General features: G+C 40.3%; 1 protein-coding gene across 12 annotated transcripts in view; it reads left to right on the top strand.

The window, feature by feature from the left end:
- The window catches only part of SULF2 (sulfatase 2), a 165,114-nt gene that overhangs the window by 137,769 nt on the left and 14,846 nt on the right, over positions 1–12,499 (top strand). For all 12 annotated transcript variants that reach the window (XM_054845144.1, XM_054845147.1, XM_054845146.1 and 9 more), the window contains 2 exons: positions 4,917–5,124; positions 11,396–11,639. In XM_054845144.1, coding sequence (XP_054701119.1) covers positions 4,917–5,124; positions 11,396–11,639 — 452 coding nt within the window. The remainder of the gene's footprint in view (positions 1–4,916; positions 5,125–11,395; positions 11,640–12,499) is intronic.

Below are 12,499 nucleotides of genomic sequence, written 5' to 3'. Positions count from 1 at the left end.
TATACTGATGACATGAAACAGAGGAAACTGGACTCGTCCTTTGCCAATGGATAAATTGGAAGAATGTACAGACACACACACACAAAAAACCAACCAACCAACCAAAAAACCCAAACAAACCAAACCAACAAAAATGTTAAAAGATTAAGAAAATAATGCCTGTGGGGAAGAGCTAAGGAACTAGGCGTTATCAGTCAAAAAAATAACTGAGGAGAGAGGAATCTGTCTGCATGAATCTAAAAGATGCTATACAGAGGACTTGAGCTAATTATTTTCAGTCAGCAAGAACAGAGTAGTAGTGATGTGTAGGAGACAAACAATGGGAAATTCAAATTGACCGTTTCCTGAAATCTGTTACACCTGAGCAGTAGGACAAGCCACCAGCAAGGGCAGTAGAAATACCTCTGGTAGAGAAGGGGCTTGCAGCTCTGGATTTTGCTGGTCCGTCCTCATTAGCCCAATAAAAAATAACACAAGGAACAAACTGCGGGAGAAGAGCTAACTAAACTGTAACTTCAACTGTTTCATACTAACTAAACTGTAACTGTATTGTTTCATACAAGAAAAAGTGTATCCTGCCTGGACACAATTTAGGCTGGAAGTTAGAATATTTCTAGCCATTAAAGCAGTTTGTAGCTCACCATCCAATGTGGCAGCAAGAATGGGGTTCAGAAAGCATCCGTATAAACTAAAGAAGATGGATATTGCCAAAATGTTTTTGTCAGGTTGCTGGCAGGGACAGAGGACTTCATTATCCTGCAGAAACTTTGATTCCTAGGGCCTATATTCCTAAAACTGTTAGGGAGGGAGCCTTGCTGGCAGCTAACCGATCAGACAGTTTCACTTTTCACTTCTCTGTAAAAGGGAATGGAGTCTCTTTCGCTTAACAAAAAGAGGAGCTGATGAGACACAGCATGATGATTTAGGGCTCAACTCTGAAAGCTGTATGTTTCAACTGGAATCTTTTCTTAGCCAGGCTTGTGTGATCAGCCCTTTTCCTCCAAAGAAAACAATGTCAATTGAGAGAGATTCACTGAAGGAAATGAGTGAATTGTAGGAAAAAATCCTACAGGGAAGGTCATGGCTGTTTATTTCTGATTGGGGCTGCAAGTAATGACTTTGAATTAACATCTGTGATTGCTATAGCAGTAAAAAGACAGTGATGCAAAAACCACTTGATGGTGATGGGGGCTGTGAAGGAAATAATGGGGGTTTGACACACAGAAAAATACAACATTTCTTTTTCTGCTAAGGGGTCATTTGCATGTTCAAGGTGAATAGTGTTACTGGAGGGAAACAGGGCCTCTGTTCAATTTACAGCTGCTGCTGCTAAGATTCATGTTTCATAGAGACCGAAGTCCTAAATTTACTCTTGTTGATACATATAGCAGGTAGTTTGGGCTGGAGGGGAGAATATATGTTACAAACTGTCTTCTCTTTACCTTTGCAGTGTACCTTTGAACAGGATTTCAGTTTGGTAGCACTAATTTCTCCATTAAACTAAAGCCCAGACTCTTCAGCTTTGCACATGAATAACTGAGTAGCATGTGTTGTGCAGTGGGAGGTAGGGCAGAGGACGGAGTAGAAGTGTTAGAACAAGCCCAGCACAGTAGGTGGCAGAAAGCACAAGCACAGCAGCGAACTTGGCCTGCCTGAAGACGGTGGGAAATCTCCAACTGCAACAGCTTTAATGAATAGGTGTCTGGAAAGTTTTGCACAACGTGAGCTTGATGGACTTCAGGATATATTGCAAAAGCCATTTATCTGATGGCTTGAGTTACTGTTCTGCAAGGCTTTGCAGGAGGAAAGACAGGTTCTTCCTTGGGAGTTTTGATATGAGCTGGGATGAAGATTATGGGGGAGTTTGGGTTTACCACTGACTTTTAGTTTGTTTTAAACTGCCCTCCCTTTCAGGAATTAGCTCTTGTGAGATGTTACAAGCTATAAACCTGGAATTAGAAACACATCTTCTGGTCTAATGAAGAAAAGATCTGAAAAGTTTGGGGCAAGTGGTGAACTAAAGGCACTTTGTTTTCTTGACTGTTTGAGATAATCCACTATTTATATGTAATTATGTTTTGCTGCTGGATGGTTATCATTTGTATCTGTGAGCCAAAGTATGTCTGGGGCACTCTGGAGTTCTTCATATAGAGATTCAATTATTTAAGTGATTGCCTCTTATAAAATATTTTAGTTGCTTCCAGGGTTTGACACAGGTTTCTGCATGATGGTACGCTGTGCACTAGAAACCAGTTTAAAATGCCAGAATTCACAATGTTTAAAGCTTCTTGACTGTCAAGCAGAGTCAGTTCCCTTGCAATTACTGCACTTTTTCCCTAAGTTTGAAAACATCCTGTGGAAATGACTGCAACTGATATAGCCGTGATACTGACCTAGAGAATTTGTGTTTCTGCTTACAAGCAGACCAAGGGTAAGTTGTTGAATCCCAGGCACATTCACACACATGCCTATATCTATTTTGGGAAGAAACTAAAAGCTTGAAACTCTTTTTTGCCCCCACATGTGTTCAGTGTTTGCTTCTAAAGTCTTTTACGTAGTTCTGCACTGCAGTCATTCAGCAGTGGGCCTGTTAATGCATACAATGTGCCCGTCCAGCAAAGCCTTTAAGATGTTTTCATTGTAGCATACAAGCTGCCTTGGAAAGATTTAAACTGCACCAAAAATTCAAGGATTTTTTTCCAGTTCACCTGGAGGGGGAAAATGAGCATCACTTTCTTGACAGGAGATGAAAGAAATAGAGAAAAAATATTTTTGGGCCACACATCAGAGTGCTTATTTGCAGTAGTTCTCATCATGGCATTTAACTTGCCCTCTGTTGAATCTTCATTTTTCATGTATCAGACACCTACAGCATAGAGCTCTACTGAGCAGAAAATGCAGTTTGTTCATGTATTTTCAAAAATAAGATTCAGATGAATTGAAATGGGAAACAGCAACAAACACATTTACATCTTTTTTTTTGTTGTGAAAGAAACTATTGCTTATTCTAGTAAACTAACTTCTACTTCAAACCTCAGTCTGCATCAATCAATGTTAGGCATTTATAAAAAATAATAATAAAATTAAGACAGCAATTTATTCTTCAAAGGTTATTTTTGTTCTACATCTCATCTAGGTAGATATGTCCTGCTTTAAAGATGAAGAGTGTCATGCAAAAATGTTCTGATTCAAATGTCTGTCAGTATCTCTCACTGATTTCCTACAATTCCTTGTGCAGAAAGTTAAGCCAGGTTTATCTGCATCAGCGCAAGGCTTGGATTGTACAGGAGGCTGGGCACAATATCTGCACCTAAGAAGTAATTGTAGCTCAGGAGACTTGGAATCCAGTTGTCTGAGGAAATAAGTGGACACACCATGAAACTCATGGACATAGATAAATCCACTTAACTGGCCAGTTCACTTCTGACTCCTGTTAAATTCTGTATTATAAAAGCACAGTGATATTGTTTTCTTTCTTTGCTGTCACACAAACAATGGAGTGAATTTCAATGGAAAATGTAGACACTGTTGCCCTAGCCTGGGCGCACCTCTCTGTGGGTACTGAAGTGACTGAATCTCCCTTGTAGAGCTGCAGGCTGTTGTAAAATATCATGTCGCTTGGGAGCTGTTGCTGTTTTTCCTTCCGTTCTTTTATTTGGAAAATTCTCAATATTCCAGTGAGTCCTGGAGGCACAGACTTAGGATTTTGTAATAGGGAAAAAGAGGAACGCCTCTCAAGACTCAGCAAAAAACTGAAGTTTTTCCAAGAGATGTTATTTAAAGCAGTAGCAACTGCTACTGTGAGGTTTTTTTACGTATCTCAAAACCTAGCTCTGTAACTAGTAGTGTGTTGGTAAATAAAGGAGGAGGTGAAATGATTTTGTGATGTATCTGGGAAGTGGGTAAAACTTCTGTGCCAGATTGAAGGTAGCTAAACTCCCTTGCCCTTGGCACAGCTCTGATGGCAGCACAAAGGGAGATACAAGCAAGTTACTTCAGGTTTTGAGTAACAGGAAGAATTGCAGATTAGAGATGAGATTTTTTTTTCTAGTTTGAGTGGAAGAGGGAGGGGGTTTTCACTTCACAAGCATCCAGTGCAGCTCACCATTGCTAGTTAATCCCAAGGGTGTTGAATGGGAGAAGCTATTAGAAACACTCAAGATAGAGATAAACTCATCTAACTACAGACTTCCATAGCTGATCCAGTCATACCCACCCCTTTAGAGGTCAGTGAAGAGACACAGGCACTTTTGCAGGGCAATCCTTTTTCTGTTCTCTTTTATATAGCTACCTTAGGATGAAGTGAATTGTACCCTGGAAGTGACTGTTCTTCTTCAACCGCAGAACCAGCTCAGACCAGATCTTTATAGTAAAGGAATCCACAACTTGGATAAAATCATCCCACTGTCAGACATTTGAGTTAGGAAAGAGAAGGAGACTCCTCCAAAAAGTTTTTTCCCTTCTTGTAGAGTATGGCATGAGACTGAGATTATATGCAGGCCTGGAGCTTGGTGCTGTTTTAATGGCATAATAGTGGCATAGATTCCTGCCAGCCTGACAAATACACTTGCTGGTAGGGAAGGATTCTTTTCAAACCTGTGGATAAGGCTTGAACATCCTTGGTTTATGGCACAGTCATGCTTCTGAAAGTTGTCACTTGTCATCTCCATGTTTTTAGCTGTACTATTGATTTTGTTAAGAAATTTCCATTGTTCTGCCTCCAAGAAACAAATGCAAGAGTGTTCCAAAGAGTTCCTGTTTTGTCTGAAAATGGAAGATTACAAAAAACTCTGGTTTGGTAGTGGGTGATACATGAGCCCCAGTTTATTATGAGGAATCTCTGGTAGATCACTGGAGCTGGCCATTAGACAAAGCACAGTTGGGATAGAGATTTAATGACCAAATTTTTCTTCCAGAAATGGCAGTGTGTGGAAGATGCCAGTGGAAAGCTCAAGCTACACAAGTGCAAGGGAATGGCGAACTTGGCAGCTGCAGGCAACAGCAAAGGCACCTCCAATATTTTGCCCAAGTATTACAACAGGAATAGTGAAGACTGCAATTGTGAGGAGAACGAATACAAGCTGAGCCATGTCGGACGGAGAAAGAAACTCTTCTCCAAGAAAAGTAAGTGAATCCACTGTATCTTCTGCCTCTGCCTTAGAAAAATGTTATGAGTTTGTTTGCTAACACACATAATTGTCCTGACTATCATGGACATTGAATTCTATCAGCATATTTATAGTGTATGTAACTATGAAACAGTGTGCCTTGTATTTACAATCAGATTTGCAAATATCGCTGTCTGTAGGAAGAGGAGTGTTTTGATCCAAAATAGGGTGCTATATTTATGCCTTTCAAAACTGGGAAACGCAGTACACACACTGAAGTGGCAACTAGTGCATCCTTACATAGGCCATGAAACATGAACAGTGTTTTATAGCAAATACTCTGATTTTTGGTAGGTACTGCAGTGCTTGGAACCGTTACTGCAGTAATATATTTTTAATAAGGATGCTTTGTTACAGAAGCTGCTTGCTGCTAACATCCCTTTCTTGTGCTCAGTCAGCAGACACAAGGCTGACTTTTAACCAGAGATTACATCCAAAGGGGATGACTGTTTCTAGTTTCCTTGGCACAGATCAGGTGCTTTTTCAGAAAGCCCATTCCACTGGCTTGGTATTAAACCTTAGTCAGACTAACATCTATATTTGAAGTACATAGGCTAATTATAGATTAAAGAGGCAAACGACAGCACAGAATTATTATTCACTTGTAATGTTTCTTTCGTCTCACTCCACAAATACAGAGCCTTAATTATTTAGCAGATTAGTCTTTCTGTATAATGACCTGGCACAAGCTTCAAACAGAGAGTTTAAATTGATTTTCTCCCATTATATTTGCCTTGCAAGCTGATTAGTACCTACTAAGCTAATTTTTAGTTGAAAAAAAATTATTGGTTCCAGGATGAAATTACTCAACTATACTTGCTGTTTAAATATGTGGCACAGCAGATAATCTTTAAATAAGACTAGAACTTGCAGTACAATTAACTCTTTTTTTTTTTTTTTTTAAGTCACACAGGAGAAAGTTCAGTCATGGGGAGTCAAATAACAGGAGTAGATTGAAGGCACTTAAATAAGAAGAGGAAAACAATTTAAGTGATGGCAACATAATGCTGTCTGATAATACTTAACACTTACTTAAGTACTTTCATCTGTGTAGTGCTTCCTAAACATTAACTAATTTTCATAACATCCAGAGAAAGTGGTTAAGTGTATAATTACCTTTAGTTTATGTATGAAGGAGGTTGAGGTAAAAAAAGTGAAGGTTGCTCCTTCTACCAGAGGGATCAGAATGGTGTTTTTTTCCCCGATGTTCTGCTCAGAAGAGGCAGAGTTTATCCAATACCCTTCAGCTCACTTGCCTCATTGAACCATAAGGCGTAAACTGGAGCAGTGTAAGACAGGATCTTGACAATCATTGTCCCATTGCTTGTGTCTTGAGTAAAATAATTGACTTGGCAGATGCTTTGTTTTTCCCTCTGCCCACATGCAAGGTGTGCTGTGCAGTGGAAAGATTAGCTTGGACCTATTGACATACACCTTTTGGTTTCGTGTTGGCTATTCTTTTACATGCACTCATCTAACAAATCACACACTGAATGCAAATGAGCACAAAGCAATACAAGTCAAGGTAACATCGCAAGCTTTTTCTAAACAGCTTACCTAGAAAGCTGCCTCACTGGATTATGGATGGTAAGAGGGTGACCTGAATATTGATGGGTGTGTGTTTGGAATTTTGTGACCTGTTCTGTGAGATTTGGGATAAAGTGCAGTCTGTTCTGGGTTGCATCATTCTGAGGGCATCTTTGGGGTCTGCTACTCAGAATCTGATGAGTGCATGGGATCATACTGCAGCCCTATTTGAATGCCAGTAAATGCTATCCATCAGATTGAACAATAGCTAAACGGAAAATAGACATTTCAAACTGGACTAAGGTCACGTCCACATTAATGCTTTAGTTCACTGCAATAGTGTAGTTTTGAAGGAAACACCCTGATCTTTCCCTTCTGTGTCATGCACAATAGAGATGGATTTGCAGAATAATTTTGATGGATTCTTATCTACAGTCATTTGCAGAAAACTGAATTGGATGTCCTGCTTCTAGGGCGCATTGTGTTGCAAACCCTGATAGGGGTATGAGGATTGCTCTTTCAGAAAGATTAAAACCGGTCGTGTCTAGTGAGAACATGTGGTTTAAAAGACCAGACTAAATTGCTGATAGAGGAATTGGAGTGCCAAATATTTTCATAAAATAATTACTTTCTAATGTAGGCATGGTCTAGATGCATTGTCAGGTGCACCGGTGCATTTAGCAGGCAACAATGTTTTCTAAATTGAGTAAATTCAGGTGCAAAACACGGTCGTGTCATGGACATGCCATTTGGGCCATGTACAAATACAGAACTTGCCTGCAAAGCATTTACATGCTAGAAACACACAAGCATTAATATTTGGTATATCTGGGTGTGGGTGTCAGGGAAGTTTGCATTTCTGTGTCCTCTTCATTTTCTTTGGTATGTTTTTATTTTTATAAAAAAGATGAAGCAAAGCTTTGCAGTAGGAAGAAAGTTTAAAGTAATAGCGAGCTCTTAAAATCTTTGGCTGTGTTGTGGTCTATTATGTTTTTCTTGCTGTGGATCTGATCTCCTCCTCCTGTGATGAACAAGTGCATGTGATTAAAGGAGTTATTAAGCTGCACATAGAGAAATGATGATAGGCCACACAGATTCGTAAACAACAAATGGAAGTGTCTACAAAGGAGCTAATGCATTTTTATTCCAATTTTCACGTCACTCATTTTTCTTCTGAGGTAGTCTCAATGCTGGAGCAAAATGACCTTCTTTGTTATTTAAAAAAAAAACCCACAACAAACTCAAACCTGAACATCACTTACTTTAAAAATAATTCATTTGAAGTCTAATTTTTGGTGGCAATTGTGAGAAACTGGATGTAAGAAAGTTTTTTGGGTGGGGGGTTTTTTTTCCTCCTTTGAAATATCTAAGGACACAGATTCAAAATAAGATTTCTAGAAATCCCTAGGTATGTAATGTCCAAGAAAAAACACCTCTAGACCTTTATCCCTATTTCTCGACACTTGAGATATTTTCACAAATTTGACAAGAAAGTGCTTAATTTTGCTGTTATGGAAAAATATTCCGCTTCTCTACAAAATTCTGGAAAATATACAGACATTACTGGGAAATGTCAAGCAGGAATAGATGAGGCTAGTGGTGAATGTTCTCCTCGTGGCACGTGTAGAAGCAGAATCCTTGCGTATTGGCTTATTCTTTTGTCATTGTGATACTGGAGAATACATCAGATCCAAAATTCCTACGTAGAGTAAGTGTCATCAGGGAAGACAAAGAGTTGTCTGTGTCCTGCAGTGTTCCCCTGAGCAGTCATGCTCCTGCTTTGGGGAAAGTGCCATACAGTAGTTATAGTTGGTTACAGTCTTCTCAGTTATCCCTGAGAAAATTATTTCAGTGTTAAATTATGAATTTGGCAACTGCAAAATAAGTAACAAGGCTTGAGTGATGAAGATGTGAGGACAGTTAAGTATAAGCCCACAGGCTGGGCATGTTTATGTCAGATATGAAGTTTATGGTTTTATAATACACCATTGCCTTGCTTTATTCAGTTGACTAATAATTTTGGATAATGCAGTTCCTGCTTTTACTAGGCAGTGTTGAAACCTGAGATATTACCGCAAAAATAGTTGTAAAAAATCAGGTGTATTTGAGTCTCTAAACTGGGGAAATCTGGACCGGAACAGCGTACTTCCTTTCAGGCTCCGATAAAGAGAAGCATGCTTGTCAAGTGGTCCAAGCAGACACAGCTGGATGAGCGGGGCACTGAAATGTAGTTAGCTTTCTTAGGCTTAAATTTCTCCAAACTCCATTTCCAGACTCAAGAATTGACTCTGTAACCCAAGAATTGAAGATGTAACTTTTTAGCAGTACCATCTGAAAGACAGCTGGCTTCTGTAAGAGAGGCGTCAGGGCTCATAGAGCTGACCAAAGCCAAACTTTAATAACCTGAAAAGGGGAAGTATAGGTGTTTAGGGCCAAATATTTAACAGCCCTAGATCTGCTTTGTCTGGGGGTTGTATACACAGGTAAATGAATCAGAGAGTAAAACTTAAACCTGGGGGAGGATCAATTAATAAGTAATTAGACATTGGTATTTATGCCTGCAGTACACTTTGCAGGCGGGAGAACATAGCATAAATGAACATTGATCCTATTAAATATTTTAACCACTTCCTCTGAAAATAATGGAGTTTGGTACTAATCACTGCACTGAGTCAGCATTGTGGACGCCACGTTGTGATAAAGCAATACAAGAAGTCCTTTATGAGCTGTCTCACTCCAGACCAATTTGTTCGTTGTAAGGCTGGGTTAGTTTGGCTGCAAGGGAGGAGTAACTCCTGGCTTCTAATTCTTCAGGGACGTGTGTAGACGACAGTTCCCTGCAGCTATCTGCTGAGGTCCAACGTGCTGGATTGGCATATTAGACTTGGAAGGAAGGTAAATTTTTAGTTGGCTGAGCTTAACAAGATGAAATGAGGGAACAATTAAAGAACTGGGAGTTTATACTTTGAATATAATTGTTAGGGTGTAGCTTTTTGGAACTTCCTCCTACTTCTGAAAAGATGGGAGTTTCCTTCTCATTTAGTGAAACGTTTCCTGAATGGGTGCCTGAAATAAGGTTGGTCTTTTGAGTGGTTTTTTCCCTTCAGCAGTGACTCACCTGGCTTAATATCAGCAATAAACTTTGAACCACAGGTGGAAAATGTGCAAAGCCAGACAATCCAGCTGGTATTCCACTTTCTGTGTGTGGTACTGACAAGAATATAGTGTTTGGACCAGTTTCAGGTGGGAGGAGATAGTTATTTCTCTTCCCACAGTCTGCAAAATGGCTTTTGAGGCTTTTGTGATCCGTTTGGAATTAATATAAGGCTTCTTGAAAAACATCACTCTGTGTTAATGCCAAAGCACACCGATTGACATGAATATTTCTGTTGTCAATTTTGGTTGCTCTACTTCCTGTTCTGGGGAGATTATCCCATAGAGAAAGCTGGCTTTCTGTGGAGCTTGGGATTGCAAGAAAGATGGGTCTTCTCATTTGGCACATTGGTTGAGTTTTCCCCTTATCAGGTTGCAGAAGGAAGTCCCCTTCTTGTGAGATGTGCTGCATGTTTCAGCTCTGTGCAAAGGAGGGGACTGGAGGAGCCAAGAGACTCAATTGTTTCCAGTAATGTCTTCAATGACTCCAAGCCTCATATACGTAGCAGACTCAGGCACTGGGCAGGGAGGAGAAGAGAGGCTGTGGTACTTAGGTTGTACTTTTTCTCAAGGACTGAGATGATTACACTCAGTGTAATGAGTGACTGTGAGCAGTCATTGACAGTGAGCAGGAAACATGGTCAGAGATAGACTCCATCATAGAGTAGAAAAGTTTAGATACAGATTTAGACTCCATAACTAGGATATATTTGCGCTATTCCAGACCAAACAGAAGAGGAGCTCTGGGAATTTGGGCCGGGATGGAGAACTTTGGAAAGCACTAGTGACGAAAAGATCAATGGGAATCTCATACTGTGTAGTGACAATTCATAGCAAATGTTTCATTTTGCCTTTGAGCTACGAATGCAGAAGCAAAGTCTGAGGAAGTGCATAGCACTGGAGGGTTGGGCTTTGTGTAGAAACTCACTGACCAGTCTGCACATTGGGAAAATAACTGCAAAAAAAAGAATTAGACATGCATAAAGGTAAAGATTCAGATATTAATCCCTCCTGAAAAAATCAAGCATCTTATCTTGAAGAAAGAGCATAGAATTGAGAAAAGGCTCAGCTTGAACGCTGGGGACAACTTCACGGAAGTGTTGCAGGAGTCCTAGCACTGGAGCATTGTACGACAGGCAACAGAATACAGAGAACCAGTCTGTAAGGATGACCTCAGACCTTGCTGTCAACTGTCATGGTTAGTTTTTTAAGGCCTTACTGCCATCTAGTGACTCTGGGGGGAAGAGCAGACTCTCTTTGAGCTGTTAGCTCTGAAAGTGATACCAGACAAGTACGTTTTCTTTCCCCTCTGCCATCCCTGTGCATTTGCATTGTATCTGCCTTCTCTCTCATGCCTTAAGGCATTTATCCATGCAAAAGGTAATGAAGCAGCTCTGAGCACAACAGCAACAAACATCATTTGTCATCAGTTAATTCCAAATGTCACAGTATGGGCTGGGTTTTCCCTCCCAAGAACCACAGAGAGGACCAAATTGTTACATGCTGTTTCTCCCCCTCTTAATCCTGTCACTTCCTTTTCCATGCAGAATACAAACCAAGCTATGTCCGGAATCGCTCTATCCGTTCTGTGTCTGTTGAGCTAGATGGAGCCATTTATAACTTGGGTTTAGAGGATGGCTACCAGCCTGTCTTACCAAGAAACATCACCAAGCGACACAAGATGCAGAGGGCTATTTTTCGTGAGGAGGAGGATAAAGACATGGGGGAATTCAGCGGCACCGGTGGCATTGCAGAGTACACAGCCCCTAACCTAATAAAAGTGACTCACAGGTGAGTGCATGTGGTGTATTTCTAAATGCTTTTGCTGCTGAAGTGACTACTTTACATAAATGGGTGTGTTAATAAGCATATTGTGTCCCTTTTGGACACCCAGTCTAGCTTCGCTAAAATTCATATTCTCATCTGTACGACAGCTTTCGGGTTTGTTTTAATTTTGTCATGTACAGAGAGGCGTGAAGGTACTGAGGAACTACAGCAGTGCTTTTACGTCTTCTGTCTTTGGAGTCAGTAATGACTCGTCAATGCGTGCTTCCACTGAGGACAAGCAAAACTGTTTGCAACACAGTGTGTACACCTATCTGAAACAGGAAAGGCTCTACCCTGGAAATCTCGATGTGCAGTGGGTCACCTGGCCTGTCTGAACGCCAAAGGCTCTAATGGGAGTATGACCCAGTTTCATGGCACTGGTTGCTTTGTATTTCAAACACCAAGTCAGTCCTAAGGGAGGAAGCAGCGTCTCAGAGCTGTCTGTAACCAGTGCTAGGAAAGGAAAATCTATATTATGGATGAAGTTGGGTGGACCAGGAGCTTTGGGAAATGGAATATAATGAGAGGTGAGGGAATTGTCTGGGCACTCTAATAGCTAAAAGTCTGTTCCTCGGTGTGCAAGTCTAGGGGCTGATGATGTATCTTCAACTGTACTTAATTAGTTTAGTCACCATTTCTGCTTGTGAATTATCAGGAAATCTGCCAATCATTATTGATTATATGTATTCAATTGTTTAATGACTAGCTCATGTAAACATCCATGAGCTAGTTAGCTGCTGTTGAAATCTGTGGTTTCCAGTTTCCATTTGACTTCTGTTTACAGGGTTAGACTTGCTAATATGAGGAAACGTAGCTAGGTTGAC

The sequence above is a fragment of the Grus americana genome, chromosome 17 (genome assembly GCF_028858705.1).
Source record: "Grus americana isolate bGruAme1 chromosome 17, bGruAme1.mat, whole genome shotgun sequence".
NCBI classification, from domain to species: Eukaryota; Metazoa; Chordata; class Aves; order Gruiformes; family Gruidae; genus Grus; species Grus americana.
The sequence above is the reverse complement of the archived record's forward strand: the minus strand, read 5'-3'. Positions and strand labels throughout refer to the sequence as shown.